This window comes from Squalius cephalus (assembly GCF_949319135.1).
Source record: "Squalius cephalus genome assembly, chromosome: 10".
Classification (NCBI taxonomy): Eukaryota; Metazoa; Chordata; class Actinopteri; order Cypriniformes; family Leuciscidae; genus Squalius; species Squalius cephalus.
Genome location: NC_137131.1, coordinates 2,269,087 through 2,286,175, shown reverse-complemented (window position 1 = coordinate 2,286,175; position 17,089 = coordinate 2,269,087). Strand labels below are relative to the sequence as shown.

General features: G+C 36.5%; 1 protein-coding gene across 2 annotated transcripts; it reads left to right on the top strand.

The window, feature by feature from the left end:
• The first annotated feature begins 1,098 nt into the window (after positions 1-1,098).
• LOC307165682 (uncharacterized protein) lies at positions 1,099-16,880 on the top strand. Of its 2 annotated transcripts, XM_079883558.1 has the most exons (11): positions 1,099-4,321; positions 6,231-6,333; positions 6,670-6,789; positions 6,871-6,960; positions 9,281-9,385; positions 9,926-11,837; positions 11,949-12,053; positions 12,213-12,240; positions 13,677-13,733; positions 13,859-13,906; positions 15,013-16,880. In XM_079883558.1, the coding sequence occupies exons 1-11, from the start codon at positions 4,308-4,310 to the stop codon at positions 15,122-15,124; spliced, it is 2,694 nt and encodes an 897-aa protein (XP_079739684.1). In that variant the 5' UTR covers positions 1,099-4,307; the 3' UTR covers positions 15,125-16,880. The 2 variants fall into 2 exon arrangements, with proteins under 2 accessions (XP_079739684.1, XP_079739683.1); XM_079883557.1 differs by lacking the exon at positions 12,213-12,240 and having other exon boundaries at positions 1,101-4,321; positions 15,013-15,306.
• The last annotated feature ends 209 nt before the right edge of the window (positions 16,881-17,089 follow it).

Below are 17,089 nucleotides of genomic sequence, written 5' to 3'. Positions count from 1 at the left end.
AGTCTGGCTGTAGAGAGAGGTGTGTGTGTGTGTGTGTGTGTGTGTGTGTGTGTGTGTGTGTGTGTGTGTGTGTGTGTGTGTGTGTGTGTGTGTGTGTGTGTGTGTGTGTGTGTGTGTGTGTGTGTGTGTGTGTGTGTGTGTGACCACTGTCTGGCTGTAGAGAGAGGACGACACAGGCAGAGATGGCAGCCGAGAGAGCAGAGACTGTGTTCACTGTGCTCTCAGAGAGGTGTGTGTGTGTGTGTGTGTGTGTGTGTGAGAACAGAGACTGTGTTCACTGTGCTCTCAGAGAGAGGTAGGTGTGTGTGTGTGTGTGTGTGTGTGTGTGTGTGTGTGTGTGTGTGTGTGTGTGTGTGTGTGTGTGTGTGTGTGTGTGTGTACTTGTTTTTATATCCCGGTTGGGACTTGGACCTGTTTGCACACCAAACCCGTGGGGACCTCATGAGCGGTGGGGACCTGATTCCAGGTCCCCACAGGCACACCCATTGAAAACGATAGAAATGGCCATTTTAACATAGGTGGCAGTGTTTCCCTCGAAATGCCAATTGGTCCCTACGGGGTCGGTTTATCGGACAAAAATTGTGTCTGTGTATAAAGTGTGTTTGAGAGAGCGCCCCCTGTGGTCAACATTGGAACAACTGTGTGTGTTTTTTTTTTTTTTTTTAAATATGCTCTGACATGTTTAAACATATCCAAATGCAATATCTTAGGTGTTTCTTCTGTGATCTTTATCTTCTGTGATCTCTGACATAATCAGTGGGTCCTTATACGTTTGCATTCATTCCTTTTTTAAACCACAAATTAAAAATGGAAAATGTTGTTTTATTTTAACAATGATTAATAAATATACCAGCTAATTTCTCTTAAACAATATTATTTAATAATTAAAAAATAATATAAATTATATTGTTAGATATAACAATATAATTATATTGTTGTATTGCATGTAGACTTTTCCAGAAGTGAGAAAAGTAATGAAAAAATTTGTAAGCAACTGTTTTCATGTCAATATACATATTTACATTAAATAAAAAAATCTATGAATTTTTTTAATTAAATCAAAATTCTATGAATTTAGACATAGCCTATACATACTGTAGTGGATGAGCTTGATCACTTTTCCTCTTTTAATGACAGCAAGGAGTGTTGTAGATGCACAATAATTCATCTTTATTCTAAACTGCACATCTTATGTTATGAGAACATACTTTTTAGTGAGAACAATGGTCAATATTCCACACTTATTTCGATATTAAGGTGGATACTGCTAGATTCGGTGGTCAAATGGTCCATTGTCCGGTATCAATGAATACAAGGACCAATGATAATAGCTTACTGTACAACCACAGCTGCATAGAAGTGCTATTGATGTGTGAAGGCATCTCCACAACATTATGAATAATGCTACTGTCTTTGAAAATGGTAAGATTTGCACATTTCCTTTTTAAAACACTTTGTGATACGCCAGCCCGTTCTCATCCCAAGTCGTCATATACTGACGCTTTCAAAATTTCTTCAATATCCGACGCACAAAGCACCCTTTAGCGTCCATATGAGACGCATAACCCTACCACAGACCTAAACCTACCCATAACCGAAGCGTCTCATATTGACGCTAAGGGTGCTTTGTGCGTCGGATATTGACGAACTTTCGAAAGCGTCAGTTATATGACGCCTAAACCTACCCATAACCGAAGCGTCTCATATGGACGCTAAAGGGTGCTTTGTGCGTCGGATATTGAAGAATGTTTGAAAGTGACGATTTGGGGATGAGAATGCGTTTTGCAGCCGCCGCAGAGTCAGACAATTACAGTATATTCACACTGCAATATATAGGCTTATTCGTTTTTACACTAAAATAGCTAACACCTTATCATAAAACTTCATAAAGTTACTTTAATTTGAATTGTTTAAAACAGTCAAAATATTTTTTGGCCAGCGGAAATGAATGAGATCAACTCTATTCTAATATACAGTGCCTTGCGAAATTATTCATACCCCTTCATTTTTTTTCCACATTTTGTTTTGTTGCAGCCTTATGTTAAACTGCTTTAAATTACTTTTTTTTTCCATATCAATCTACGTCTCAAACACCATAATGACAAAGCACAAAACAGGTTTGTAACAACTTTGCAAATTTATTAGAAATAAAAAACTGAAAAGATCCCGCTGCATAAGTATGTAAAAAGTACCCTTTTCTGGGACACTGGAAATTTATCTCAGGAGCATCCATATTGCTTCTCGATGTTCCTACACTTGGAGTGAAGTTAAACTGTGGCAAATTCATTTGAATGAGTCTGATTTAGAAAGGCACACACCTCTCAGAAAAGGTCTAACAGCTGAAAATGCATATCAGAGCAAAAACCAAGATAACTGCCTGTAGAGCTCAGTGACAGACTTGCGTTAAGGCAATGATCTAGGGAAGAGTTCAGAAACAAATCTGCTGCATTGAAGGTTGACAGAAGCATTATCCATAATGGAAGACGATTGGAACAACTAGGACTCTAGAAAATGTCCAAGCTGACAGAGCTGACAGTGCACACACCTGAAGGCTCCAGACACTCAAACTGCCTGAACATCTGCTTTTATAGTGGTGCTCACTTCCTGGTCATCCGTTAATTCCTATGTTAACAGTGTCCTAACTTTGTCACACGTCTTTTGGTTTTATTTTTGATAAATAAATAATGACACGGTGTGATATGTTGTGGTAGTATTCATCTGGGGTTTTAATTTCCAAATTTGAAGACCTGCAAATAGTAGGCCTTTTTTTTTTTTTTTCTAATACAGAAGTGGTGACCCAAACAGCCTGCTTACAAACTTTCTTCAAATTATCTTCCCTTGTGTCGGGCAGAACAAATAAATTCATACAAGTTTGGAACTACTCGAGGGAGAGTAAATGATGACAGAATTTTCATTTTTAGGTAACTATTCCTTTAAGTCAGTCCCAGACTAAAATGCATGTTTGAGCCGTCTCAACTGAAAATATCTTGCATCTTAAAATACGTCAGTGTCATAGTTCTATATCAAGATACAGTAATGTTTCATTCTTGTAAAAGTTGCCTAAATATCTTAATTTAACTAAGGCCTAGTCCTGGCTTAAGCTCAGTAACGTCTATGAAACCGGGCCTAAGCATTTTCACATTAAGTGCTTTTAAGAGAGTTCCACATGGCTGCAGGGGATGTTGGGTTCAGTATAGTGACAGTATTTGGCTTGTGTATCCGACTGTTTTACAGGAGCAGGAGGGTACAGTCATACCCCTGGTTTCACAGACAGGGCTTAAGACTAGTCCTAGACTAAAATGTAAGTCTGAGCTGTTTCCACTGAAATAAACTTGCACTGACTGATCTTAAAAATATATCAGTGCCTTTTTAGTTTTAAGATGCACATCGGTAATGTTTTTTTCTAAGCATGTTTATAAAAATTACTTAAATGTCCTAATTGATCTATGGTCTAATCCTGGCTTAGTCTAAGCCCTGTCTGTGAAACCGGGCCATTGTGTTATTGAGGTGTTCTGCAGGGCCCATGTCATTAAATATAAAAACAATATTTTGTGTCCATAAAATGTATAGTTTAAATTGATTTAAATCTATTTAAATTTTGGTATTCAGCATAACATTTAAAAATACAAATTTGAATAAAAATAAAATCCAACTTTTTTTTCCAATTTTGAAAAAGGAATGTATGCAAAAGATCACAGATCTCATTGCCTTGTTTTGGATCAGGCATAAAACATAATCAGAGCTGGGCAGTATTTCAAATACATTTATTTGAAATGCAAATTTCTATTTTGTTTTTAAATGCTTTTGCGTGTAAATAGGCCTATATTTAATCTTGGTATTTACATGTATTTTAAATATGCTTCAACTTGTAATTTGTAGCTTTTAAGTATCTTTAGAAAAATGTCATTTGTATTTAAATACATTTAATCTTTTTTATTTTGACAATACAAAAATAGTAAGTTTAAATGTATTTAAATTAAAATAAGTTATTTAAAAACAAAATAGTATTTTGTATTTTAAATACATATATTTGAAATGCTACTAATCCCTGAACATAATCAACTTGCCAATGTAAGGGTGTAAACAAAAGAGCACCGACGACAGAGCGTCAGTAGCCTAGCTGCCTGATGGAAATCTCCAGAAGTGTGTGTTCACCGGACATAGCCAGTCCCCATCGCGACCACCCCTCCCCCTCTCGTCTGCGATCGCGCGGCAGCCATCTTTATTCATAACTAGCTGAAGTGCGCGGAATCAATTACCAGCCATTTTGAGACGACGACGACGCGGACAACATCTACGGACGCATCATGGACAAATTAAGGTAAGACTTGTAATAGAAAAATTAATATCATGGTAAATTTGAATTCTGTTTATAGTCGTACTATGATGAGGTAGATCATTAAACAGAGTAAAGTACTGCTTCTAATTAAGGTGTCATTAGGCAATTAGCCGGGCCAAGGTTATAACTAACAAGCGTGTTGGTTTGTGGTAATTTACGTTCGGATTTGCATGATTATTCGGTAAAATAATAGTTTTAGGCAGCAATGTACCGTGGTAAAGTTAGTTTGATGTTTGACATTCATTAGACATTCGGTTTCATACCAATTAAACTGTTTGCGGCCTTTATGTTTTTAGCTCAAATTTAGTAAGATGGACATAACGTTAAATATATGTCCTTTATGTTGCACAAGGCTTAATTAAAAATAAATAAATAAATTAACCTTAATTATTAATTTATAATAATTTTACACTTTTTAATGTATGAAATAGCCTAATATAACTTCACTAGCACCTTTTGAGATAAAGGTATCAAATCAACTGTAAAAATCTCTAAATATTATCTCCTGTCATGCACAAGGCTTATTTGTTCAGAAAATCCCTTTATTGTTTTTATACAGTACTGAAACTATTTTTGATGTTTAATATAGGCTACGTTACCCACTTAAATTCATTAAACTCTGACACCGTTTGAGATAAAGGTATCAAATAACTGTAAAAATCTCTAAATATTATCACCTGTCATGCACAAGACTTGTTTTTTTTTTCAGAATCCTTTATTGTTTTTATATACAGTACTGAAACTGTATTTTTGATGTTTAATATTCTGTACCCACTTAATTTCATTAAACTCTGACACAGTTTGAAATAAAGGTTTCAAAACAACAATTCAAATGAAATAAAATAAAATAAAAATATAATACAACAATAAGAAAGGTAAAAATTGCAATTACAAAATATGATTACAAATATACTAATATGGAATTTTCACTTTATTGCTACATTCAGGCCAAAATTGGTGAATTTATTGGATTTAAATGGGTTACATGTATGTGAAGAGCTGAGATGCAAAAGCTTCTAAGTGTTCTATTTTTTTTTTTTATTAATTTAAATTACATTTATTTATTAGGCTCCTACACTCTCACATAAAAGGTACAGAGCTGTCACTGAGGCATACCTTTATGTATAAAAGTAACAAAAAAAAAAGTACAAACATTATTTTATAATTTATCAACTGTAAAAATTACTTTATATTTTAAGTGGGCACAGTATGTTAAATATCAAAAATACAGATTCAGAACTGTATATAAAAACAAAGGAATATTCTGAAAAAAAAAAAAAAAACAAGCTTTGTGCATGACAGGGGATAATATTTAGAGCTTTTTACAGTTGATTTGATACCTTTATCTCAAAAGGAGCTGTCTGTTGTTTAATTAATTCATATTATTTTATACATTAAAAGTTGTAAAATTATTATAAAACCCATAAAGTGCTAATTCCAAAAACAGAGTCTTGTGCATTTACAGGGAAGTTTTTCTGAACATTTTAGTATTGGTTTTATAGTATAATATCATGTAGTTTAATTGTTTAATTAAGTTAGATGGTTAATTCTTTTTTTTTTTCTTTTTTTTTTTTTTTTGAAATTAAGCCTTGTGCAACATAAAGGACATATATTTATGTCCATCTGACTAAATTTGAGCTAAAAACATAAAGGCCGCAAACAGTTTAATTGGTATGAAACCGAATGTCTAATGAATGTCAAACATCAAGCTAACTTTACCGCGGTCATGTACCGAGTACATAAATGTTAGTGCAGTCTGACCGTACTGTAATAGGTCTATTTGAAAAGATTAACCTGAAGGCACATCTGTGCGTATGTGCACATGTGGCCTAATTGTGAGTTAATGAGGTGTACAGTATGTGTTAACGATTTTATTTTGCCTTTGGCACAGACCAGATAAACCCAACCGAAGCAACAGCAGGTTTGAGCGTCGCATCACGAGACTGAGAAAGCATCATGATGAGTGTGCCAGGAGACAAACAGCTAGACAGAAGGTGATTTTAATTGATTAATCTTATTTTTAATTTACCTACTTTTACATTTCATGTATGGAAGTAGCCTAAATCATTGGACACATTAGTCTGTATAATATTGCGGTTAAGTTGTTCACGTCGTATTGTTAAGAAATTTTGTTCATATGTAAAATATTTTGTTTTTGATTATATGAACATATGTACAAAACTATTGTCGACATAGCTTTAAGACAGACAATTAAATATCAAATAAAATCATATATCACGTCCACTATACACTTCTTAAAGCATGTGAAGCTGCAAAGTGAAACTAAATTATTTGTATGATTACAGTTGTGCTTTCAATTCTTATTTCAGGCAAAAGAAACATCAAGTGTTTGTCCCACCATGCCCTCCCAGGCCCCAGACGATCAGGTCCCATCTCCCCTCAAGCAGGACATACTTAACTTACAACAGATGTGTGAAACAGGATCCTTGGTAAAACACTTATTTATGTATTTTTTAATTCAAAGTTATCGTAAGAATTTGACAACTGACTATTTCTGTTAACCTGAACAGGCGGATTCAAAGGAAAATCCAGACAGTTCTGTGTCTTCAGATGTTCCCAAGCTCCTAGCCAAACAATCACTGTTTACAAAGAAATCAGTGGTAAGTGTTCATTTCATAATGCCCCTTTTCCGCTCCTGCTGGAGATGACACCACCGATACACACCGTAAAGCAAACATCAGTTTGGTTGCGCTTTATCTGACAGTGGCCTGTGATACAGGAAACTCAATTAAATTAACATTTGTTTTTCTTTTAATATAAAACATTACGTAGTATATGTTTAATATGAAACCTTAGTTTCATTACATTCAGGGGTGCAAACAGCGCGCTTTTCGGCGCCTCCCGCTTTTTTCACGTCAGTTTGGGTGACTTGTGTGAATCGTGCAGATCCGAAGAGTTTTTTTTAAGGGGGGGGGATTTAACCAACAGTAATTCTGGATTGCGTCCACCAACAAGTAAATAGGAAATAAGCGAATCAGAATTTGCATCACATTTCTCTCTGCGTGGCGTGGAGTGTCCGTTTTTATGTCGGCTCTCATGTTAACTGGTTAGAGCTTGTGTTAGAGCACAATGCCTGCGTGACACACACACTTCTCGAGCCGCGCCGAAACCGTGTGCTAGAAATAGAACCGCAACCGACGCCTATTTTTCACGCGACACGCAAGAGTGTTGGAAGTTTTCAGACAAAATAGAAGGCGCAAATACATATTAATAAATTACATTTTGATGCTTGAAAGTCTCTCGGTTTTGACAAATGCATATATAATTGTAATTTAAAAAATAGGCCTAATTATCGATTTTCAAATATTGCCCGTCAGCCTATTTTGCCGTCAATACTGCCGACGTTGTCTTTGCTGTATCAGGATATATTATGTTTAACATCCAAATGTAGATGGTCTGTCGGCGCACAGAGCCACGCAGTCGCAGACAGCACGTGAAGTTCGTGAACACCGAATTCCCTTTTCTTTCTTATCTATTTGTGTTTGAACAGACATGTGTGCACGAAAAAATAAGCCAGTGTCCGTCTCAACGAGTTTCCCCGTAAACGCAGTCAAAATAAAACGGATGCGTGTCATTACCATAGACTGGTCATTACCGGTATTAGATACGTGCATTCGTCTTAAAGGGACAGCACCCAATATACCTGCAGCTGTTTGTGTCACCAAAGTTAATCAAACAACAAAAGAGAAAGAGAAAAATCACGTTTTGTCAAAAGATAAACTGTATTAATACTTAATACAGTTAATTTACCTGAAAAACATTTCTCGTGTATTTGTGTTTTATTGTATTTATATTTGTATTTTGTTTATTAGTTTCTATGCAGATGCACTAGGCCTACCCTACACAATTACCCCAATCATCCTAGAATTATTAATTCTTTACAAAAAGAGCTATTCAAATCATCAGGTGAAATTATTTTCAGGAAGTAGCAGTAAAGCAAGAAGAAGAAGTGCAAGAAGTTTTTCTAAATTTCATTTGACTCTATGTGCCTATAGGGGTGGGTTGGGGATGGTGGCAATGTAGTATCAATGGATATTTGCCGCGGGACGAGGGCTTCGATTACCTCTGTCTTTTTTGACCATACATGTGTTTGCACCCCTGTACATTAGTGTTGTTAATTTGTAACTTGCTCTTATTCAATATTTAAAATTCAATATCATAAAGACAACTGTTGAACTGAACTAAAAATCATTCCATTGCAATTCTCTCTTCAACAAATCAATTTATTTATTGATTCTGAGCTTGGTTTTAAAAACTGAGTTAGCTTTAGAAAACACTTGTATTCTGCTTGCTTTTAATTCCTTACGCACATGCGTCACTCAAACCATTTAAAAAAATAAATAAATACAATGTAATGCTTTATAAACACAAATTTATGTTGTGTAACGTGCATGTTTATTTACATTGAGAAGGGCATGCTACAGAGTACAGAATTTATGAAAAGTCACAAAAGTCTATGAAAAAAAAAAGCAAACCTTTAAATAAATTGAGCTTACTTAATCACAGACTACTGTAAGATAAAGCACAACCAAACTAATGTGTTTATGGTGCTTGTTGTCTCTGGCAAAGATGGGGCTTGAATAGACAATATTGTAAGATATCACAGTCAATAAAATATGTTTTACATATCACACAGCCATACATCGCAGTACTTGCTTTTTTGTTATATTTATTGATTTTTAATTTGTTGCAATTCAACTTGACTAGCAGTTATGTTTTTATGTCCTATCCCTTTTATATTGTTTAATTTTCCTCTAAAGCAAAAGCAGCAATACTTAAGATACAGTTTTCTTGCAACAAGTTAAGAATGAGTAATATCAGTGAAGTGGGTAAAAAAGTGGGTGTCCCCACATGTAAACTTAGTCAGAGATGGAACATTGCTGTATAAAAATATATTTGATTATATGTATGTTTGTCCAGGACACGGACAGTGATGCAGATACAGTGATACTAGAAGTGCCCAGTTCTTCTGTTTCACCAAGAGCCTGTGATATCCCAGAGTTAAAGAGGAGTGACAGCACATTTGTAAGTTTCTTATCTAACATGCGTGTGCTGATCATTTTGTCTTAAGTTTACATTTAGTCTACAGTATCAGTTGTATTGCTGAGGTTGTTAATGGTCTCATTTATTATCATGTCTATGAGCATTTATATGCATAAGGTCCTTTTTGTCAAAGCTTAAACATAACATTAAGTACATGGCAATTTCAAAGAATAAAGAGTTTAATTTGAAGAGTTAAGTTACTTGAAGTAACTTACTACTTAGAGATGAATTAGTAAAGTAGTTTTTTTTTCAGTTGTTTTAATGTTTCTTTATTGCAAAGTGGAATTTTTGGATTAATAATAGGAATTTCTCCATTTATAATACTGGGGAGTAGGTTTTTGGTACCAGTTTTCTCAAGGTACACAGGGCGAGTTTATATTCAGTCTTTGGTGTTTATTAAGCTTATAATTGTTAACCTTTTAATAAATCCATAAACTAGATGAGGTAACATAAACGTGCAACTGAAACAATATTGTGTGAATTTATGCTTATTAATACTTATTATAAATTTGGTATTTACAGCTTACAAAGAGCTCACTAAACCTCAGATCCACTTCAGATGAAAGCAGCATTGACAGCGGAGACGAATATGTCCCTAATTCAGAGACAGATTCAGAAGAATATGAGAGTCTTTCTGACAATATTGATAATGCAGACAAAGAATGTTCTCAACTTGGAGATAAGGAGACAACGGCTAATCTAGACAGTAACAGCGGTAGTGAGGTTTCAGTGATGAAATTAAAAAAGACTGCATATGGCCAAAGAATGTACAACAAAAAGCAGTATTGCTTTTACTGCTCCAAACCATTCTGTAAAATGGCAAGACACTTGGCCCAAGTTCATAAGAACGAAGTGGATGTAGCAAAAGCTCTTTCTTACCCAAAGGGGTCTAAAGAAAGGAGGATCAATCTGGACCTTTTGAGGAACAAAGGGAACCGTGCACACAACACAGATGTTCTTAAATCTGGTAAAGGAGTGTTGGTGCCCCGTCAACAATCCAGTGCGAAACAAGTTAATGTGAAGGACTACATGCACTGTTTAAACTGCCAAGGGCTGTTCAGGAGAAAAGCACTTTGGAGGCATATGTCAAGGTGCAACTTGGCCAGGAAGTGCCAGGTCACAAAACCAGGTAAATCCAGAGTTCAGGCACTCTGTGCTTATGCTGAGCCTGTTCCTGAAGGAGTAGCAAAAAAACTATGGAAGCTGATCAGTGACATGAAGCAAGATGAAGTAACATGTGCTGTTAAAAGTGATACGTGCATCATCAAATTTGGAGAACACCTGTGTAACAAGATGGGCAACGACAAAACCAAGCACGAATACATTAGAACTAAAATGCGCGAGGCTGGTAGGCTGTTGGTCAGTGCGAGGAAAATGGGAAAGCTGCAGAGTATAAAAGACTTTTTCATACCTGCAAACTTCCATCACGTTATCAAGGCCGTTAAAGAGACATCAGGATTCAGAGATGAAGATGAGGTCTTTGGAATTCCATCTTTGGCGTTAAAACTGGGGCACAACCTAAAGAAAATGTCCGATATTGCAGAATGTGAAGCAATGATCGCAGGAGATGAAAACGATGTAAAAAATGTCAAAATGTTTCAGCACATGTATTCGACAAAATGGAATGAATTGGTGTCTGCCTCAGCCTTGAAGACGCTTAACGAAGCAAAGTGGAACTCTCCTGAACTTCTCCCTTTTACAGAGGATGTTAAAAAAATGCACATGTATCTCAGCAATCAAACTGAACTATACAAAGAAAACCTCAAACTTGAAAAAAGTCAGAAGAACTGGACAAAGCTTGCCCAAGTAACTCTGTGTGATGTAATTGTGTTTAATCGAAGGAGAGCAGGAGAAGTTTCGAAAATGAGGCTGAATTCATATCTTCTCCGAAACACATCTGATTTACATTCAGATGTCGCTGATGCTTTATCTGCAGTTGAGCAGAAGCTCTGTCAACATTTCCAGCGCGTCGAAATAAGAGGCAAGCGTGACAGAAAGGTGCCAATACTCCTGACCCCAAGTATGCTGGATTCCATGGAGCTACTTGTGAAGAGTCGTCAAGCCTGTGGCGTACTGGATGAAAATTTCTTTTTTTTCGCCATACCCATGACTGAGACATCATACTACAAAGGCACAGATTGCATCAGAAAGGTTGCCCATCAGTGTGGAGCCAAACATCCAAAGACTTTATCATCCACAAAGCTGCGAAAACACATTGCAACACTCTCTAAAGTCCTGAATCTGAAAGATACTGAGTTGGACCAATTAGCGGATTTCATGGGACATGATATAAGGATCCATAGAAAGTTTTACCGGTTACCTGAAGGAACGTTACAACTTGCAAAGATCAGCAAGGTGCTGATGGCCCTTGAACAGGGAAGAGTATCGGAATTCAAGGGGAAAAACCTTGATGAAATGAACATTGATCCTAATGGTAAGAAAACATGACATTGTTGCTCCTACACATTTTATATTGCCACTGTTTAGTTCCATTACAAAGAAGCATGGAAACAAATGCTTTTCTACATTATTTTCTTTTTTGCAGAGAAAGTGAATGTAGAAACTGAAGCTTCTGAAAGTGAGGATGAAGAAAGTGAGAGTGAAATGCCACCGCCAAAAAAGCGCCATCAGTCCTCTTTAACATCCATAGGTAAGGTCATCTGTGATTTGATGTGAATTCCTTCATTTACCACAAGTGACATATTACGTTTGTGTTTTGGTTGGGTTTAATAATAAGTATTTAGATTTTGCTATTTGTATTATAAAGTATCTGTGGCTGTCCCTGATATGCTTATGTGACCTAAAACAGGTCTGCAGTCACCTGACTCACAAAGCAGGTAAGGAACTTGGTGTAATTCTCACCAAAGCTGTGCCACTGAATGTTTAATGGTCACACCTCTAAACATGGTTTCATTCAGTTCACTGTATGCCTCCTAGAACAGTCTTGTTCCACCACTAATGGTTAATTTCTGCTGCATCCTGTCTAGGGTTGGGTATCGTTTGAATTTTATCGATTCCGAATCTACTTATCGATTTCCAGTTTAGTAAAAAAACAACCACAAAAGTCAAACATTAATATATCACACATGTTTATTTTCAGTGCTTGCTTGCAACATATTATTTTATTACAGGGGTTCTCAACTTTTTATACCAGGGGCCCCCCTTCTTTTCAGGTAAATTTTGCAAGGCCCCCTATGCCTGACATTTCCTCTAAAGGTGTTTATTTTTTAACCTTTTTTATTAACTAAAACATTTGTTTTGCCTTTTTATTTTTCTCCTGCATGTTATAAAAAAAAAATCAAACAGACTTTAAATTAAAGCTATACTTTTGAATTTAAAAGAAAACCCTCTGCTCTAACTTTTTAACATGTATATCCATACACAGATTTTAAGCACCTAAATTATTTAATTCAGACATTCTTCACAACTTCATAGTACTCTTTCTTAAGTGACTGAATATCTACTGTTTGTATTTATTATAAAATAAACAATGAAAAATACAGTAAATACATTATAAATCTGTTTATGATATGTGCATAAACACCACTGACCCTTACAAGATCCACCTCTATGGGTGAGCATCCATTATAAAATGCGATTTATCTTGTAGACTGATGTTTGCATTACCACATAAGGTCCTGGCAGATCACTAGATGAAAAAATGCACCCAGGAATCGAAACGAGGAATCGAAATTTTATTTTTATAATAAGTATCCGATTCTTTATCTTAAGTATCCGATTTCAGAATCGGAATCGATTTTCGATTCCCAACCCTAATCCTGTCTCCCACCCACTTCTCACTGGTCACCTCTGCTCTACACTGGGCTCTGGACAGAGCTATGTGTGGACAGACTGTCCTCTATTCACCAAACCTGCTCACTCAACCAGCCTCACCCATGGGTGATTGGCACCATCTGAAAGTAGTAATTGCTGTTTTTTTTTTCTTGACTGAAAAAAAGGGCAACCGTTAGTAACTAGTTCCCTGCTCATCACTTCCATCATTTGCTCACTGATTTGTGCCCATCCTACTGCATGTCCTCTGGACCCCATTCTTACTAGCCATAACTTTTACCATTGTGACAACAATCACACGTGATGTTTCACTTTTTTCTGGAACATTTCCTACAGCATTCAAGCAGGCTTTGGCAACTCCCCTGCTCAAAACCTTTCCTTAGTTCTTTTAAAGTTGAGAAGATAATGTCGGGGGTCACTATCCCATTGTCTGATGCTAATAATGGTGTAAAGTTCTTAAGTCTTATTTTCTTCCCTTCAGAGAAATCTTCAGTTGGCAGCAAGTCTTCGAGTCATCAGGCCCCTTCATTATCTACAGGTAAAGTCAAACCTTTTCTTTTGGAACCTTTTCTTTTCAATAATGATGATTAATAATCATCATTATTGAAGCTTTTGTTTACAGTGTAGCAAAATTTTGAAATGGTTATTTGTTTTATCTTCCAGAAGAATGTTCCTTCTCGGCAAAGGAGAGAGAGAGTCCTTCAAGTTCAGGTAAAGAGTTAGGACTGCACTGCTAACTTGCTCTGCTCTCTGATTGGTTAGACAGCCCAGTCTGTTGTGATTGGTTATCCACACAAATGAGTTCTAGGGTGCTTTTCATTTCTTATTTTTGCATCCTCGTTCCCTTTCCTTGCTTCCTTTCCTCGCGAGAGAAGGATTTAAGGAAAGGAAATGAGGACGGAGGAATCAAAGGAGGAATATTGGAATATTCTTGACCACTCAAGCGTCACTTCAAAGCGTCATCAGCTGCGCTAATGGGATCTGCCCATATGTTGTTAAAGTTAGTTATTTAAGGCATTCATAATAATTATTAACAAAGCAAGATGCACAGTTTAAATATATGACATTATTTACACTGCAAAGGGAAAATATAAAGGTAAATTACTATATCTGAAGGGGGAGGAGTGTGTCACGTTTAGTCGATAAAACACTTCCGCATAGGATAGACCCACGTATCCTCGCTCAAGACTCCTCAGGAAGCCTCCTCACTCCTCGATCCTCGCGGTGCAATTAGAGAATTGAGATGTCCTACAAGATGGCTGAACTCGATTGGTTTCTGGGTCATAGGATGGAGAACGGAGGACCGAGGAAACGAGGAATGATATTGACAAGCACCCATAGTGTCTGGGGCTTTAAGGTTTTGTGGGATGTCCATGCAGAACGTAGGCAGACATTATGCGAATTTGTTACCTTGTGGCCTCTGAACTTTGCGAAATAGGATTCAGTCTAAAAACGACTTAAACAGAGTCAACTTTTTCTTTATTGATGATGTGTGGTCAGTATACATTCACATACAGCTACATTACACATTTTCAAAAATCTGTGATGGAGATTGTTTTAAAGTGCTCCTGTTAATCTAGTTAAATGTACAATTTTCTTGTTATTAACCTATGTCTTGGTGACCTAGCTAGGAGCTACATTGTACAGAAAGTAAAATCTCATCGGTCTCAAGAGTAATGTCTGGTACTCCTCTACTTGGTATTGAATGCAGATGTTCTAGTGTACATTACCTCTGTTTTTTACTCTACACTCAGCCTTTTAAGGTAAGGTGAAACACTGTCTCTTGAAAGTTGAGGTAAAATTACTGTCATTTTTAGGTGTGTCAAGATGCCCAAAAAGAAAGTGGACAGAAGAGGAGGTGAAGGCAGTCGAGAACAAATTATTGGACTGCATCACATCTGGCAGGGTACCGGGGAAAAGGCAGTGTGAAGACTGCATCAGGTCAGCGCCGGTATTACTCAAACACAGAACCTGGGAATCAGTCAAGTTCTATATCAAGAACCGAATCACAGCATTCAAGAGGGAATGTGAGAAAAGAAAAAATAAATAATCATGTCTCAGGTCAGTTTTTCTTGTTCAGGAAAGTCAAGCACTAAGTGCTAAAAGATTTTTTGCTGTTTTTGTTCGAGAAATTTTTGCACTTGTATTTGTACAGTGAGATCTCTTTAAAGTTTTTGCATTTGGACTTCTCTTCTCTTCTCTTCTCTTCTCTTCTCTTCTCTTCTCTTCTCTTCTCTTCTCTTCTCCTGAAAAAAAAATTGTTATAAGGAAAATTGAGTTTAACCTGAAGAGTATATTTGAAAAACATAACTGTTTTTGACAACTTTCAAAAATCATGTAACCCAACAAAAATAACCCAACTATAGTTTGACACATTAATTGGAATGCACAATGAAAAAAAATCCATTGTGCATTACAATTAATGTGTCAAACTATAGTTGGGTTATTCTGACTAGGTTAAAGAAATAGTTAACTAACACCACAACATGATTTTTGAAAAAAAAAAAAAAAAAAAGGAATAATTTGTTTTTGCAAAAACTTTATTGTCGGTTTAGACAAAAGAACTTTAGTCAAATGTGTTCAATATTTCTACTGTTCAACTGCTGCACAAAGCCAAAATGTTTGTCAAATAAGAGAAATGACAAATAAAGTTTAGTCAGAACTACTTTTGTCAAAGAACAATTTATTTGAATGCAATTGATTTGGATTTGAATGTATTTGCAATACGGATGTGATTAGTGGTAGCTAGGTTTGCCTACTGCAGAAACGAAAAATATGGAACAGTTGTGCTTATATTCAAGATTAAGGTCCAAGGAAAAGAATATGCAACTCAAATGTTATTTCTTTCTCTCTTTCTCCATTTTACAACATTAGTGAAAGATGGCTTACCTTATTAATCGCGTCCAACGTAGATTGCATGTTTTCTTGCACGGCTGGATGTTGTACTCAAGAAAAATAATCACATTGTTTGTATTTGCCAAAACTGATTTCCTAAAATGAATACAGGCAGAATTGGTCTTAGCGCAAACATCGCTTACAGTGAGGTGGGAGCGAGAAGTTGTCAGTGGATTATACAGCCTTCCTCAAACAGTTATGATAACAATTCTGATTTTGATAAAGTATTCTGCATGAGGGTGGCTGTGACTGCATTATGACAGGTGTAGTGATCAGCACTGCTGCAGTTTTATCAGTCACTGGTTAGCAGTCAAGGGAGGGCACATACAGGACACAAATTAAGCCCAAAATACGGGATATCCCGGTTAGTACGGACTGGTTGGCAACCTTAGTGGTAGCTGGGAGCACCTGTTGATCTGTATGATGTTAATTTAAGAAGTTTGGGGTGAGGTCCCCATTGGTAACCTTTTAAACACACACAGTGATGTCATTAATTAGCATATGAAAACATTACGTCACAGGTCCCCTCCAGGACCTTCTACCTGACGGGGTCCCCAGCAGTTGGTAAAATTTCAGGTCAGTCTTCTGGGGCTCAGCCTCAAGATTACAAGTGATAGCTGCTATAACAGTTGTAAATGGAGTGTGGATCAGTTTCTGCCTTGTCTATAGACCACTCAGAAAGGGTGGTTCCCACCAGGCTGCATGTAGTCATGTGTCCCCACCCAGTAGCAAAAACAAGTATGTGTGTGTGTGTGTGTGTGTGTGTGTGTGTGTGTGTGTGTGAACAGAGACTGTGTTCACTGTGCTCTCAGAGAGAGGTGGAGACAGAAGAACACTTCCTGATACACTGTGATCACTATCACAGCATTAGATCGGACTATTTCACTAAATTCCAAAAACTAGAACCAAATTTGATGTTATTACCAAATTCAGAAAAATTAAATCATATTTTGGGAGAGAACTCTAGCTCAATCACAACAGCAGCAAAATATGTGACAG

Bases quoted from the DNA above. Each gene is read 5' to 3' on its own strand.
- LOC307165682 (XM_079883557.1), top strand. The intron at 6,961-9,280 runs GTAAGTGTTCAT...ATGTTTGTCCAG, and splicing joins TGTTTACAAAGAAATCAGTG to GACACGGACAGTGATGCAGA. The intron at 11,838-11,948 runs GTAAGAAAACAT...TCTTTTTTGCAG, and splicing joins AATGAACATTGATCCTAATG to AGAAAGTGAATGTAGAAACT.